We start from the raw sequence: 14,916 nt of genomic DNA, 5'->3' as shown, positions 1-14,916 counted from the left end.
AATCTACTCAAGGTGGAAATGCAAACTCCCATGCAACCAAACTTCCCACAAGGTCTCCAAAACCACTCAGGAACAGGGAATTGGAAACTGCAGGGCATGACATGAATGGAGATGGAGACTTGACACCTTACACCGAGTTCACTTCCAGTTATCCCTAGACAAAGTTTCCATGAAAACTTGTCACAAATCTAGAAGAACAATGAGCAGAAACCGGACACGTGCTTTGAGTCTTCACACACAAAACTAAAAGGCAGTCCACAAAACAACCCAGAGAATACAGTGGACTTTGCAAAATCAAAGATATCTACTGTGGGAAAGACCTCATTACAAAAGCAAAAGACAGGTCATACATCGCGAGACGAATGAGTGGAAACACAAAGCTTCTCAAGGATGTGTCTCCAAACAGACAAAGAACACCAACACAACAAGCCTGTGAAAACTAGGGAAAGGTCTGAAGGGACAGCAGACTGAGGAAGACACACACAGAGTATCCCGGATGATGTCCAGCACGGAGGGCCTGAAGAAACAACAGTCTAGTTGCACTCCCTCAGGCCTGTGTGACCCTGGATGAGGCCTCTGTTTCCCGGTGGCTCTGAGAGATGGACAGGGAGGAAGGGGAAGAGAAATCACTTGCATTTCTAATACTCACAGCAAAGTCTTCCAATGAGAAGGGAATTATCACCCCCACTGACAATGCCATTCACTGAAGTGATACCCACGAGTCCATCTAACCCAGAAGGGAAGGAAGGACCTGTTCTCACAAAACGGCGAGAGATGGAAGAAGGAAGATCAAGCCCACACCAATCACTGGAAAGAGAAGCTGTGCTCAGGGCTTGAAAGAATTCCTATTGGGAAAATGATGTCACAGCCCCACAAGGCAATCCACAGCTTGGATGCTATTCCTCCCAAAATGCCAATGCATTGTCGCACCGAACAAAGAATTGCAAAAGGGGTTACGGAAACAGAAAAGAGCCTAAATTGTCAATACAATCCGACGAAAAAGCCCCGATACGGACATCCAAGGTTGTGTGAAAGGAAATTAGACGACCAAACTAGGATCCTCAGGAGCGTATCGGAGAAGGCGATGGCGACCCACGCCAGTACTCTTGCCTGGAAAATGCCCTGGACGGAGGAGCCTGGTAGGCTGCAGGCCATGGGGTCGCGCAGAGTCAGACACGACTGAAGTGACTTAGCCGCAGCGGCAGCAGCAGGACAGTATGCTATTGGGAATACAACAACACACACAGATCCAGATCGATGGAATAAAGTTGAGGGTCCAGAAACAAACCCCGGCATCCATGGTCAACTCATCTCTGACACAGAAGGGGAGAATATCCAAATGGGAACAAGAAAGCCTCTTCAATAAATGGCCATGGGAAAACCAGACAGCTACATCTGAAGAACGCTATTGGTTTTGATCTCACACCACCTCAATATCGGGGAAAAACCTCACCCTAAAGACTGATGTCATGAGATAGCTAGAAAGAAGCGTAGGTCAAAGGCTCCTTAACATCAGAGTCTCCTTGCCATTTGCTGGGCGGAGGTAGAAATGCGTCTCTTCAAGTAAGGGAAAGAGGGAAATGAAGTACACCAATGGGTTTCCATCCAATGGAACCTCTTCACAACAGAGAAGCTAAGCATTCACAGATGCAAAAGATAGGAAACGGAACATGAGAGACTCCTTGCAAGTGGTGTATCTGAGAAGGGGTTCATATGGAAAGAGACGAAGAATGCACAGCACTCAGATTCCAAGAAACACCACCACCACCCTTGACCCTTCCCCCATGACCAACTCCGACCTAAAGCCTTTCTCTCCCTCTAACCCATCCCTAAAACATAACCCTCATCTAATCATATACATGTGCATTCCTAGCATCCATCCATCCACACACGAGAGAGAAAGAGGAAGACACAGACTGAATCGAGAAAGGAAAAGAGAGGGACACAGCCAGAGAGAGACACGGAACCAAAGAGAGGAAAGGAGTCGATGGTCCAGACTTTTCATCAATCTGTCTCGAAGGTAGAAGCAATGACAGCGCCCATCCACCCCAGAAGGGGGAAAAGGACGGAAGGTTTGGAGAGGAAAAGACAAGAACGCAGGGAGCCATTAGAAGCTCAGCCACCCGCAGAAGCCGAGCTGGGACACTTGAACAGAATCTCAATGGAAACAGAGGACCAGAAAGTTGGCTACTCTTTTCTATAAGAGAGGGAGACCTTCGAGTCTTCCTTTCGGGCCTCCAACTTGGATGTGGGGTCTCAAAACAGTCAGGAGGGGCAGTGCCTTTTCCTGGGTACCACGGCGCATCCAGGCCTCGTTCTGCCCCATTCTGTGCTGTGTCAGCCCTGGATGGAGTCTTTCTTTCTGAAGTCTCAGCGCACAAGCTCCACGTGATATCGGCCCCAGGTGGAGAGGCACGGAGCTGCTCGTAGGCCGACAGACCTAGGAAACAGATGGGAGAATGACCCCCACTCTGCAGATGGAGAGACTGGGGAAACCCTGAGGGGCATATGCTTGTCCAGGGCCACACCACTTATGAGAAGAAGGAGCCTGGTCTGAGAGCAGCGGGGTCCTCGGAGCTCAGGCCCTGGCTGCACCCAGGCCTCCCCAGGGCTGTGGGCTGGGCTGTGTGGCTGTCAATGTGCCTGCACATGGCCTAAGGGGGGTGGTCGAGCAGTCAGAAACCCAGAGATTCCCTTGGGAAGTTTTGGGGAAGGGACCTCAGCACGAACCCCAGGAAATGATGTCACCTGCCGGCAACAGAACCCAACAGAACCCGCAACCCGGGTATCCAGGCCTCCAGAGCGGAGAGGAGCCCCCAGCCAGATCTCTTGCTGCCAGGATGTTCTGCTGTTTGCCCCTGCCCAGAGGCCGGGGCCTCAGGAGAGCTCACAGGCAGTGTGCGTGGGCACCCTGTCGACGTTGGCTCAGGGCACCCCCGAGAGGCCTCTGGCCCTCTGCCCGGAGAAACAGAAAGGTAACACGGGGAGCCCCAGGCCGGGCCAGGCCACCTCTCCCATGCCACCCGGAAACACCGGGTCCTTTGCCTGTGTGTGTGGATGCGGGTTTCTCGGGGTGTGTCTCCCTCAAGGAAGCCCAGGCGGATGTGGGGTCAGAAGCCTGCGGACAAGTTGTGTCCACACCCCAGGGGAGATCAGGCTGGCTGGGATGGGAACAGTGCGGGCAGGGCCGGCCGCCCAGGCTGACCTCACACCCTCAGGTGGGTCTCTTTCCTCCCGGGTGGGGATCTGAGCAGACACACGTCTCTGACCCTTCTGGGAAGAGAAGTTCGAGCAGGCAGAAGCAGCGGCTCCACTGGCCAGGCTCAGCTCGGAAAACTCCCAGCACGGCTGGCTGACGGTCACTGTCGTTGCAGAGCTTCCCACGTGATGAGGCCGAGGACGGGGACACCCCGTCCACCTCCCGGAGGGAGGGGTCGGAGCACCAACCCCCCGCCCGTGAGGCCCAGTGCAGGCTCCAGGTGAGCGTGCCCACGGAGGCATCAGCCCCACCGGGGGCGAAGCGGAGGCGGGGAAGGCCTGCTGCCGAGACACCGCCCAGGATACACCCGGCGGCCCAGTCTGAGGCTGCCACGGAGCTCAGCACACCCGGCTCCGACCCAGAGTCCCGAGAACCCCGGCCTCTGAGGCAGCAGGAGGACCTGGAGCCCAGCACGCCAGAGCACAGAGGTAAGGACGCTGGGGCTGGTGCACGGGAGTGTGTGGGGAGGGGGTGCTGAGCTACACAGGGACGAGTCCCCGAAAGATGCTGCTGGGCCTGCAGCAAGCGCTGGCCTCACACCCCCACCCCCATCTTGCACACTTCAGTCCCAAAAGATATCCAACCCTGGGTATTCTTTCGGAATCTCTTGGAAGCTTTCTGTCCCGGGATACGCACATGCCAAGGCTGGTCTGTGGGCAAACTTTGCTTCTCCCCCAGCTCTAGCACTGGCCTCCAACTGGAACCAGGCTCCACTTCCCAGACCTGTGCCTACAGAGGTGGTGGCTCCAGGTGCAGGACCCAGGGATCCACCGAGGGCAGATGGAGAACCGAGCCTTGCCCTCGCAGAGACACCAGGCCAGCTGGGTACTGGCCAGCACACCGGGCAGATCGGATTTCCGTGCCTGCAGGACCCCCAGCCCCAGGCACTGATGTCCCACCCCCTCAGCCAGAACCTCCACCTCCACGTGCACCTGTACCTGCTCGGGCTTTGGCAGGAGAACCCGAGGCAGAGGAGGAGTCACCGCCTCGGCAGGGAGAGCCTGCCCTGGCTCCCGCGCAACACCCAGACGCCGACGATGACTCACCCGCCCCTGCAGGAAGAACGAGCCCCCGCTCTGGACAGAGACCCAGAGCCCTTGCCGGAAACACCATGTCCAGGGGAGCGGTCGGCTCTGCAGCCTCCATCCCTGTCTGCTCACCGTGGACGCCGGCAACTCGGTCTGCCCCCAGGGGACATGGAGTTCCTTTCCCCTGAGCTGCTTTGCATTTGGTTTGTTTCCACCTTTCTGGTGATGTTTTACTTTTTGTATGGTTTCGTCTATTTTTGTTGGTTAAGTTGGGATTAGTAAACTTTTTCATCATTGTTGCAATTTGGGACACTGTTGTGTAACTCTGGTGATACGGTGTTACCATCACCACTCTGTAGTTTCAGACCCGTTCGATCTTTATGCCCCACCCGCCAACAAAGCCTGGGTTCAAGGCAAGCAGGCCCTGTTCATCCCTCCCCCCGATCCTGACCACAATTTCATCTTTTCTTTCTGCATTCCTTCCTATATTCTTGGTGTCCCCAATCAATGACTCTCAGTGAGATGACTGAAGGAGTTTTTTTCGGACTCTCCACCTACTGTAAGACTCCATTGGAGAGTTCTCATTTTTATGTCATTTGAACTAGCCTTTGATAGCTGAAAGGACGGTGTACGTCCTTTCAAGATATCATGTGCCAAACGAAGCCCTTTTGGCAAATGCCATCATTATCTCCAGGCAGGCATTGCTGTTTGAAGGGTGACATCTCAGCCAGAAGGCAGAGGCTGAGCTCCTCTTGTTGCACCAGCTCCCAAAAGAAGCCAAGAAAGGGAGCTGGAACAACAAACCACCCCAACGCCCAGGAAAGCGTTCTTCACGACAGAAGGCTAGCAAATGACCCAACAACCTTGTGGCCCAGAACCCCTCTAGAAAAATCACTGTTCCATACAAAAGAGAAACACATGGGAAGTTCCAAGGAGAGGCAATGCCCATGGCCAGTGTACTTTAGAGACGGCCTGACCGCTCCGGGGAAGACACGCACCGACGGAACCCCTTGGGAAACAGCAGTGAGAGTCCTCACCGTCGTAAGGGTTTCCTCTGGGGACAACCTGCCCTGGGCACCACATGAGGGAGCAGACCGGCTTCTCTTCCTCTGCCCCCACACCACGCACTCATGAAGGCAGCTCAGGTGTTCTCATGCCCTGCCTGCCTGCCTGCCTGCCTGGCTCATCCGTGAGCTGTGACCACCTCCAGGGCAGGACTCCACCTTCTCCTCTCTGTGTACCGTGAATCTGCACACAGTGGGCTTTCAGAACCTTAGGAGACTTGAGCCATTCCCACTCGAGCCAGAACCCTCCCCAGGAAGGAAAACAGCTGTGGAGTCATTTTGGCCCCAGCACTGGTTCCCAAACCCTGGCGGCTCCTACAGCCTCTACGGTGTGAAGAGGGAGGTCCCTTTTGACAGAGCTTTCCGGCTGTCAGATCGAAGCTGTTGTTTCACTGTCAGCTGTGTCTCTGCCGTTGCAGCCAGGTGGGCCACGCTGCTCCAAAGGAGCTCACAAGCTGAGTTGCAAGGGAGGTATTGAGAGGACAGGGATGGCTACAACGTGCTGCAAACTGAGTGAGGGTCCCCACAATCCTCAGCAAAGGTCTGTGGTGTGCAAGTGGGGAGTAGAGGGCCCCCAAGTTCCAAAGGAAGGGAGGTACTCGGGAGATAAAGCCCTTGGCTGCTGTGGTAGCAGCTGCAGATGGCAGCTCGTCCACAGTGCACTTCGAATGAGGTCATATGAGCGGGACTCTGGAAAGGGCTCCGAAATCCAGAGAAAGGGGTCAGGGTATGTGGGAATCCGGCGGGGGTGGGGGGTGGATGAAGGAAGGTGTCCTTCCTCTCTCCAGTGCAATTTGGTTTGGTGAGTCTCAAAGCTACCAGATGGCACTTCCCAAGTCAGGCCCCCGCAGGAATCAGGGTGGGCTGCGTGCCTCGGCCCCTGCCACAGGGACAAGCCACACCAGTGGCCTCCCTGAGCTCAAATGGCCGGATCTGGGGGTTCCGTCTGGGTGCACACCTCCTTGCTGTGGCCAAGTTCCCCCCTTCTCTGAGCACCAGCTTCATCATCCTCTCGAATGAGGACATCGATTGCTACCTTGGCACGTTACTCTCTTCATCCTGTGAAGACTCATTAGGCTTATCCTACAATTACTAGCTGGCCCGAAGAGATATCTCCTGAATCCAGATTAAGCTGGAGTCTCCCAGGCTCATCTGGCATGTCTTCCCTGAAGTCTGCCAAAACCCACACCCTTGCATTTCCAGGGATTCCCCTTAGCCGGCTGGGCAGAAAACCCAGCATGGTTCAAACAAGCTGACAGACAAGCGGGAGAGGACTCACGGGCAGACGGCCTCCGTCAGGTCTCGGGTGGAGCTCTGGGACCACAGCAGCAACGGGCCATCCCAGCCCCTGGGCTCAGCAGCGCCCTCATTCTCAGGCCGGCGGCTCTGCCCTGAGGGGAGCAGGAAGGTCACCAACTGCAGCAGGCGGACCTCAAGCCCCTCCCACTGCTGGAGCCTGACCTCCCCCGGCCCCACCCCTTCCCCTACCCCAGCAGGACGAGAGCTCGTCTTCCCCTGGCTTCCAACGTGAGGCCCGGCCCTGGGCCCCGATTGGGCACTGCCCCAGTCCGGAGCCAATCACAGTGGCCAGGGAGGTGGAACGCACCGATTGGCCAGGGCCAGGTCATGTGACCATGCTCCCCAGGAAACTCAAATATTACCAAGATTCCCTAACAAACCAATGAACAAAATTATCCAGTAAAGGCAAACCGTACTTTTTAATGAGGCCGATGTCACAGAAAAAAAAAAAAAATGCTTCACAATGAACTGCTCAAGGAAGCTACTAAATAAACTTTCAGAAAATTTAAGTAGTTTTTTTTTTTTTTTAATAGGGTGACGGAGAGCTATACCTTTCCCATCTATGTGAATTTAGGTTTAAACTAGATTTCCCTTGGCTATTATATACGACAAAAAAACCCCACATCACCCCCTTTCACTCCCCCCACCCCCCAAAAGTGTTTTAGTCTATTGAGTTTTTGTGTCCTCAGTTGTGTCTGATTCACGGCAACTCACGAACTCTACACAGCCAGGCTCTTCCGTCCATGGAATTCAGGGCAATTTTTTTCTGTCACAGTAAATGCCCACCCTGGGTGATCCAAAGGCAAGGGCTCAGAGGCTCCTGAGAGTCTAACTCCTTTCAGCCGAGCACAGAGCTGGCTCCTCACTGGGATGCCTGTGGCCTGGGGCTCCCAGAGGGGAGAGCAGCACTCGCCCCACCGTGTGGTCACTGCTGGAAGTGCAGGCTGCTCCTCACTCCCCCTTGACAGTGTCCCTGAGGGCAGAACAGTGGGAATCTACTCAAGGTGGAAATGCAAACTCCCATGCAACCAAACTTCCCACAAGGTCTCCAAAACCACTCAGGAACAGGGAATTGGAAACTGCAGGGCATGACATGAATGGAGATGGAGACTTGACACCTTACACCGAGTTCACTTCCAGTTATCCCTAGACAAAGTTTCCATGAAAACTTGTCACAAATCTAGAAGAACAATGAGCAGAAACCGGACACGTGCTTTGAGTCTTCACACACAAAACTAAAAGGCAGTCCACAAAACAACCCAGAGAATACAGTGGACTTTGCAAAATCAAAGATATCTACTGTGGGAAAGACCTCATTACAAAAGCAAAAGACAGGTCATACATCGCGAGACGAATGAGTGGAAACACAAAGCTTCTCAAGGATGTGTCTCCAAACAGACAAAGAACACCAACACAACAAGCCTGTGAAAACTAGGGAAAGGTCTGAAGGGACACCAGACTGAGGAAGACACACACAGAGTATCCCGGATGATGTCCAGCACGGAGGGCCTGAAGAAACAACAGTCTAGTTGCACTCCCTCAGGCCTGTGTGACCCTGGATGAGGCCTCTGTTTCCCGGTGGCTCTGAGAGATGGACAGGGAGGAAGGGGAAGAGAAATCACTTGCATTTCTAATACTCACAGCAAAGTCTTCCAATGAGAAGGGAATTATCACCCCCACTGACAATGCCATGCACTGAAGTGATACCCACGAGTCCATCTAACCCAGAAGGGAAGGAAGGACCTGTTCTCACAAAACGGCGAGAGATGGAAGAAGGAAGATCAAGCCCACACCAATCACTGGAAAGAGAAGCTGTGCTCAGGGCTTGAAAGAATTCCTATTGGGAAAATGATGTCACAGCCCCACAAGGCAATCCACAGCTTGGATGCTATTCCTCCCAAAATGCCAATGCATTGTCGCACCGAACAAAGAATTGCAAAAGGGGTTACGGAAACAGAAAAGAGCCTAAATTGTCAATACAATCCGACGAAAAAGCCCCGATACGGACATCCAAGGTTGTGTGAAAGGAAATTAGACGACCAAACTAGGATCCTCAGGAGCGTATCGGAGAAGGCGATGGCGACCCACGCCAGTACTCTTGCCTGGAAAATGCCCTGGACGGAGGAGCCTGGTAGGCTGCAGGCCATGGGGTCGCGCAGAGTCAGACACGACTGAAGTGACTTAGCCGCAGCGGCAGCAGCAGGACAGTATGCTATTGGGAATACAACAACACACACAGATCCAGATCGATGGAATAAAGTTGAGGGTCCAGAAACAAACCCCGGCATCCATGGTCAACTCATCTCTGACACAGAAGGGGAGAATATCCAAATGGGAACAAGAAAGCCTCTTCAATAAATGGCCATGGGAAAACCAGACAGCTACATCTGAAGAACGCTATTGGTTTTGATCTCACACCACCTCAATATCGGGGAAAAACCTCACCCTAAAGACTGATGTCATGAGATAGCTAGAAAGAAGCGTAGGTCAAAGGCTCCTTAACATCAGAGTCTCCTTGCCATTTGCTGGGCGGAGGTAGAAATGGGTCTCTTCAAGTAAGGGAAAGAGGGAAACGAAGTACACCAATGGGTTTCCATCCAATGGAACCTCTTCACAACAGAGAAGCTAAGCATTCACAGATGCAAAAGATAGGAAACGGAACATGAGAGACTCCTTGCAAGTGGTGTATCTGAGAAGGGGTTCATATGGAAAGAGACGAAGAATGCACAGCACTCAGATTCCAAGAAACACCACCACCACCCTTGACCCTTCCCCCATGACCAACTCCGACCTAAAGCCTTTCTCTCCCTCTAACCCATCCCTAAAACATAACCCTCATCTAATCATATACATGTGCATTCCTAGCATCCATCCATCCACACACGAGAGAGAAAGAGGAAGACACAGACTGAATCGAGAAAGGAAAAGAGAGGGACACAGCCAGAGAGAGACACGGAACCAAAGAGAGGAAAGGAGTCGATGGTCCAGACTTTTCATCAATCTGTCTCGAAGGTAGAAGCAATGACAGCGCCCATCCACCCCAGAAGGGGGAAAAGGACGGAAGGTTTGGAGAGGAAAAGACAAGAACGCAGGGAGCCATTAGAAGCTCAGCCACCCGCAGAAGCCGAGCTGGGACACTTGAACAGAATCTCAATGGAAACAGAGGACCAGAAAGTTGGCTACTCTTTTCTATAAGAGAGGGAGACCTTCGAGTCTTCCTTTCGGGCCTCCAACTTGGATGTGGGGTCTCAAAACAGTCAGGAGGGGCAGTGCCTTTTCCTGGGTACCACGGCGCATCCAGGCCTCGTTCTGCCCCATTCTGTGCTGTGTCAGCCCTGGATGGAGTCTTTCTTTCTGAAGTCTCAGCGCACAAGCTCCACGTGATATCGGCCCCAGGTGGAGAGGCACGGAGCTGCTCGTAGGCCGACAGACCTAGGAAACAGATGGGAGAATGACCCCCACTCTGCAGATGGAGAGACTGGGGAAACCCTGAGGGGCATATGCTTGTCCAGGGCCACACCACTTATGAGAAGAAGGAGCCTGGTCTGAGAGCAGCGGGGTCCTCGGAGCTCAGGCCCTGGCTGCACCCAGGCCTCCCCAGGGCTGTGGGCTGGGCTGTGTGGCTGTCAATGTGCCTGCACATGGCCTAAGGGGGGTGGTCGAGCAGTCAGAAACCCAGAGATTCCCTTGGGAAGTTTTGGGGAAGGGACCTCAGCACGAACCCCAGGAAATGATGTCACCTGCCGGCAACAGAACCCAACAGAACCCGCAACCCGGGTATCCAGGCCTCCAGAGCGGAGAGGAGCCCCCAGCCAGATCTCTTGCTGCCAGGATGTTCTGCTGTTTGCCCCTGCCCAGAGGCCGGGGCCTCAGGAGAGCTCACAGGCAGTGTGCGTGGCACCCTGTCGACGTTGGCTCAGGGCACCCCCGAGAGGCCTCTGGCCCTCTGCCCGGAGAAACAGAAAGGTAACACGGGGAGCCCCAGGCCGGGCCAGGCCACCTCTCCCATGCCACCCGGAAACACCGGGTCCTTTGCCTGTGTGTGTGGATGCGGGTTTCTCGGGGTGTGTCTCCCTCAAGGAAGTCCAGGCGGATGTGGGGTCAGAAGCCTGCGGACAAGTTGTGTCCACACCCCAGGGGAGATCAGGCTGGCTGGGATGGGAACAGTGCGGGCAGGGCCGGCCGCCCAGGCTGACCTCACACCCTCAGGTGGGTCTCTTTCCTCCCGGGTGGGGATCTGAGCAGACACACGTCTCTGACCCTTCTGGGAAGAGAAGTTCGAGCAGGCAGAAGCAGCGGCTCCACTGGCCAGGCCCAGCTCGGAAAACTCCCAGCACGGCTGGCTGACGGTCACTGTCGTTGCAGAGCTTCCCACGTGATGAGGCCGAGGACGGGGACACCCCGTCCACCTCCCGGAGGGAGGGGTCGGAGCACCAACCCCCCGCCCGTGAGGCCCAGTGCAGGCTCCAGGTGAGCGTGCCCACGGAGGCATCAGCCCCACCGGGGGCGAAGCGGAGGCGGGGAAGGCCTGCTGCCGAGACACCGCCCAGGATACACCCGGCGGCCCAGTCTGAGGCTGCCACGGAGCTCAGCACACCCGGCTCCGACCCAGAGTCCCGAGAACCCCGGCCTCTGAGGCAGCAGGAGGACCTGGAGCCCAGCACGCCAGAGCACAGAGGTAAGGACGCTGGGGCTGGTGCACGGGAGTGTGTGGGGAGGGGGTGCTGAGCTACACAGGGACGAGTCCCCAAAAGATGCTGCCGGGCCTGTAGCAAGCGCTGGCCTCACACCCCCACCCCCATCTTGCACACTTCAGTCCCAAAAGACATCCAACCCTGGGTATTCTTTCGGAATCTCTTGGGAGCTTTCTGTCCCGGGATACGCACATGCCAAGGCTGGTCTGTGGGCAAACTTTGCTTCTCCCCCAGCTCTAGCACTGGCCTCCAACTGGAAACAGGCTCCACTTCCCAGACCTGTGCCTACAGAGGTGGTGGCTCCAGGTGCAGGACCCAGGGATCCACCGAGGGCAGATGGAGAACCGAGCCTTGCCCTCGCAGAGACACCAGGCCAGCTGGGTACTGGCCAGCACACCGGGCAGATCGGATTTCCGTGCCTGCAGGACCCCCAGCCCCAGGCACTGATGTCCCACCCCCTCAGCCAGAACCTCCACCTCCACGTGCACCTGTACCTGCTCGGGCTTTGGCAGGAGAACCCGAGGCAGAGGAGGAGTCACCGCCTCGGCAGGGAGAGCCTGCCCTGGCTCCCGCGCAACACCCAGACGCCGACGATGACTCACCCGCCCCTGCAGGAAGAACGAGCCCCCGCTCTGGACAGAGACCCAGAGCCCTTGCCGGAAACACCATGTCCAGGGGAGCGGTCGGCTCTGCGGCCTCCATCCCTGTCTGCTCACCGTGGACGCCGGCAACTCGGTCTGCCCCCAGGGGACATGGAGTTCCTTTCCCCTGAGCTGCTTTGCATTTGGTTTGTTTCCACCTTTCTGGTGATGTTTTACTTTTTGTATGGTTTCGTCTATTTTTGTTGGTTAAGTTGGGATTAGTAAACTTTTTCATCATTGTTGCAATTTGGGACACTGTTGTGTAACTCTGGTGATACTGTGTTACCATCACCACTCTGTAGTTTCAGACCCGTTCGATCTTTATGCCCCACCCGCCAACAAAGCCTGGGTTCAAGGCAAGCAGGCCCTGTTCATCCCTCCCCCCGATCCTGACCACAATTTCATCTTTTCTTTCTGCATTCCTTCCTATATTCTTGGTGTCCCCAATCAATGACTCTCAGTGACATGACTGAAGGAGTTTTTTTCGGACTCTCCACCTACTGTAAGACTCCATTGGAGAGTTCTCATTTTTATGTCATTTGAACTAGCCTTTGATAGCTGAAAGGACGGTGTACGTCCTTTCAAGATATCATGTGCCAAACGAAGCCCTTTTGGCAAATGCCATCATTATCTCCAGGCAGGCATTGCTGTTTGAAGGGTGACATCTCAGCCAGAAGGCAGAGGCTGAGCTCCTCTTGTTGCACCAGCTCCCAAAAGAAGCCAAGAAAGGGAGCTGGAACAACAAACCACCCCAACGCCCAGGAAAGCGTTCTTCACGACAGAAGGCTAGCAAATGACCCAACAACCTTGTGGCCCAGAACCCCTCTAGAAAAATCACTGTTCCATACAAAAGAGAAACACATGGGAAGTTCCAAGGAGAGGCAATGCCCATGGCCAGTGTACTTTAGAGACGGCCTGACCGCTCCGGGGAAGACACGCACCGACGGAACCCCTTGGGAAACAGCAGTGAGAGTCCTCACCGTCGTAAGGGTTTCCTCTGGGGACAACCTGCCCTGGGCACCACATGAGGGAGCAGACCGGCTTCTCTTCCTCTGCCCCCACACCACTCACTCATGAAGGCAGCTCAGGTGTTCTCATGCCCTGCCTGCCTGCCTGCCTGCCTGGCTCATCCGTGAGCTGTGACCACCTCCAGGGCAGGACTCCACCTTCTCCTCTCTGTGTACCGTGAATCTGCACACAGTGGGCTTTCAGAACCTTAGGAGACTTGAGCCATTCCCACTCGAGCCAGAACCCTCCCCAGGAAGGAAAACAGCTGTGGAGTCATTTTGGCCCCAGCACTGGTTCCCAAACCCTGGCGGCTCCTACAGCCTCTACGGTGTGAAGAGGGAGGTCCCTTTTGACAGAGCTTTCCGGCTGTCAGATCGAAGCTGTTGTTTCACTGTCAGCTGTGTCTCTGCCGTTGCAGCCAGGTGGGCCACGCTGCTCCAAAGGAGCTCACAAGCTGAGTTGCAAGGGAGGTATTGAGAGGACAGGGATGGCTACAACGTGCTGCAAACTGAGTGAGGGTCCCCACAATCCTCAGCAAAGGTCTGTGGTGTGCAAGTGGGGAGTAGAGGGCCCCCAAGTTCCAAAGGAAGGGAGGTACTCGGGAGATAAAGCCCTTGGCTGCTGTGGTAGCAGCTGCAGATGGCAGCTCGTCCACAGTGCACTTTGAATGAGGTCATATGAGCGGGACTCTGGAAATGGCTCCGAAATCCAGAGAAAGGGGTCAGGGTATGTGGGAATCCGGCGGGGGTGGGGGGTGGATGAAGGAAGGTGTCCTTCCTCTCTCCAGTGCAATTTGGTTTGGTGAGTCTCAAAGCTACCAGATGGCACTTCCCAAGTCAGGCCCCCGCAGGAATCAGGGTGGGCTGCGTGCCTCGGCCCCTGCCACAGGGACAAGCCACACCAGTGGCCTCCCTGAGCTCAAATGGCCGGATCTGGGGGTTCCGTCTGGGTGCACACCTCCTTGCTGTGGCCAAGTTCCCCCCTTCTCTGAGCACCAGCTTCATCATCCTCTCGAATGAGGACATCGATTGCTACCTTGGCACGTTACTCTCTTCATCCTGTGAAGACTCATTAGGCTTATCCTACAATTACTAGCTGGCCCGAAGAGATATCTCCTGAATCCAGATTAAGCTGGAGTCTCCCAGGCTCATCTGGCATGTCTTCCCTGAAGTCTGCCAAAACCCACACCCTTGCATTTCCAGGGACTCCCCTTAGCCGGCTGGGCAGAAAACCCAGCATGGTTCAAACACGCTGACAGACAAGCGGGAGAGGACTCACGGGCAGACGGCCTCCGTCAGTTCTCGGGTGGAGCTCTGGGACCACAGCAGCAACGGGCCATCCCAGCCCCTGGGCTCAGCAGCGCCCTCATTCTCAGGCCGGCGGCTCTGCCCTGAGGGGAGCAGGAAGGTCACCAACTGCCGCAGGTGGACCTCAAGCCCCTCCCACTGCTGGAGCCTGACCTCCCCCGGCCCCACCCCTTCCCCTACCCCAGCAGGACGAGAGCTCGTCTTCCCCTGGCTTCCAACGTGAGGCCCGGCCCTGGGCCCCGATTGGGCACTGCCCCAGTCCGGAGCCAATCACAGTGGCCAGGGAGGTGGAACGCACCGATTGGCCAGGGCCAGGTCATGTGACCATGCTCCCCAGGAAACTCAAATATTACCAAGATTCCCTAACAAACCAATGAACAAAATTATCCAGTAAAGGCAAACCGTACTTTTTAATGAGGCCGATGTCACAGAAAAAAAAAAAAAATGCTTCACAATGAACTGCTCAAGGAAGCTACTAAATAAACTTTCAGAAAAGTTAAGTAGTTTTTTTTTTTTTTTAATAGGGTGACGGAGAGCTATACCTTTCCCATCTATGTGAATTTAGGTTTAAACTAGATTTCCCTTGGCTATTATATACGACAAAAAAACCCCACAT

At 55.0% G+C, this 14,916-nt stretch overlaps 2 protein-coding genes and 1 long non-coding RNA gene across 3 annotated transcripts in view; 2 read left to right on the top strand and 1 right to left on the bottom strand.

Annotated features, from left to right (window-relative positions):
- LOC145529707 (uncharacterized) overlaps positions 1 to 14,916 on the bottom strand; it is a 1,704,434-nt gene that overhangs the window by 1,063,318 nt on the left and 626,200 nt on the right. The window contains exons 80-81 of the long non-coding RNA XR_014071296.1: positions 14,272 to 14,383; positions 6,631 to 6,742 (exon numbers count right to left, since the gene is read on the bottom strand). This is a non-coding gene — a long non-coding RNA (uncharacterized LOC145529707). The remainder of the gene's footprint in view (positions 1 to 6,630; positions 6,743 to 14,271; positions 14,384 to 14,916) is intronic.
- Positions 2,776 to 4,590, top strand: LOC145529621 (uncharacterized). The gene is made up of 3 exons (XM_081550215.1): positions 2,776 to 2,975; positions 3,375 to 3,687; positions 3,938 to 4,590. Exons 1-3 carry the CDS (start codon positions 2,841 to 2,843, stop codon positions 4,564 to 4,566), a joined length of 1,077 nt encoding a protein of 358 aa, XP_081406341.1. The 5' UTR covers positions 2,776 to 2,840; the 3' UTR covers positions 4,567 to 4,590.
- LOC145530093 (uncharacterized) lies at positions 10,384 to 12,231 on the top strand. The gene is made up of 4 exons (XM_081550905.1): positions 10,384 to 10,396; positions 10,444 to 10,616; positions 11,016 to 11,328; positions 11,579 to 12,231. Exons 1-4 carry the CDS (start codon positions 10,384 to 10,386, stop codon positions 12,205 to 12,207), a joined length of 1,128 nt encoding a protein of 375 aa, XP_081407031.1. The 3' UTR covers positions 12,208 to 12,231.

This window comes from Giraffa tippelskirchi, chromosome 12 (genome assembly GCF_054371585.1).
Source record: "Giraffa tippelskirchi isolate mGirTip1 chromosome 12, T2T-mGirTip1v1.2.pri, whole genome shotgun sequence".
In the NCBI taxonomy this organism is placed as follows: domain Eukaryota; kingdom Metazoa; phylum Chordata; class Mammalia; order Artiodactyla; family Giraffidae; genus Giraffa; species Giraffa tippelskirchi.
This window is presented reverse-complemented; position numbering and strand designations above follow the sequence as displayed.

Bases quoted from the DNA above. Each gene is read 5' to 3' on its own strand.
- LOC145530093 (XM_081550905.1), top strand. The intron at 10,617-11,015 runs GTAACACGGGGA...CTGTCGTTGCAG, and splicing joins CTGCCCGGAGAAACAGAAAG to AGCTTCCCACGTGATGAGGC. The intron at 11,329-11,578 runs GTAAGGACGCTG...CTTCTCCCCCAG, and splicing joins CAGCACGCCAGAGCACAGAG to CTCTAGCACTGGCCTCCAAC.
- LOC145529621 (XM_081550215.1), top strand. From the start codon at position 2,841: ATGTTCTGCTGTTTGCCCCTGCCCAGAGGCCGGGGCCTCAGGAGAGCT. The intron at 2,976-3,374 runs GTAACACGGGGA...CTGTCGTTGCAG, and splicing joins CTGCCCGGAGAAACAGAAAG to AGCTTCCCACGTGATGAGGC. The intron at 3,688-3,937 runs GTAAGGACGCTG...CTTCTCCCCCAG, and splicing joins CAGCACGCCAGAGCACAGAG to CTCTAGCACTGGCCTCCAAC.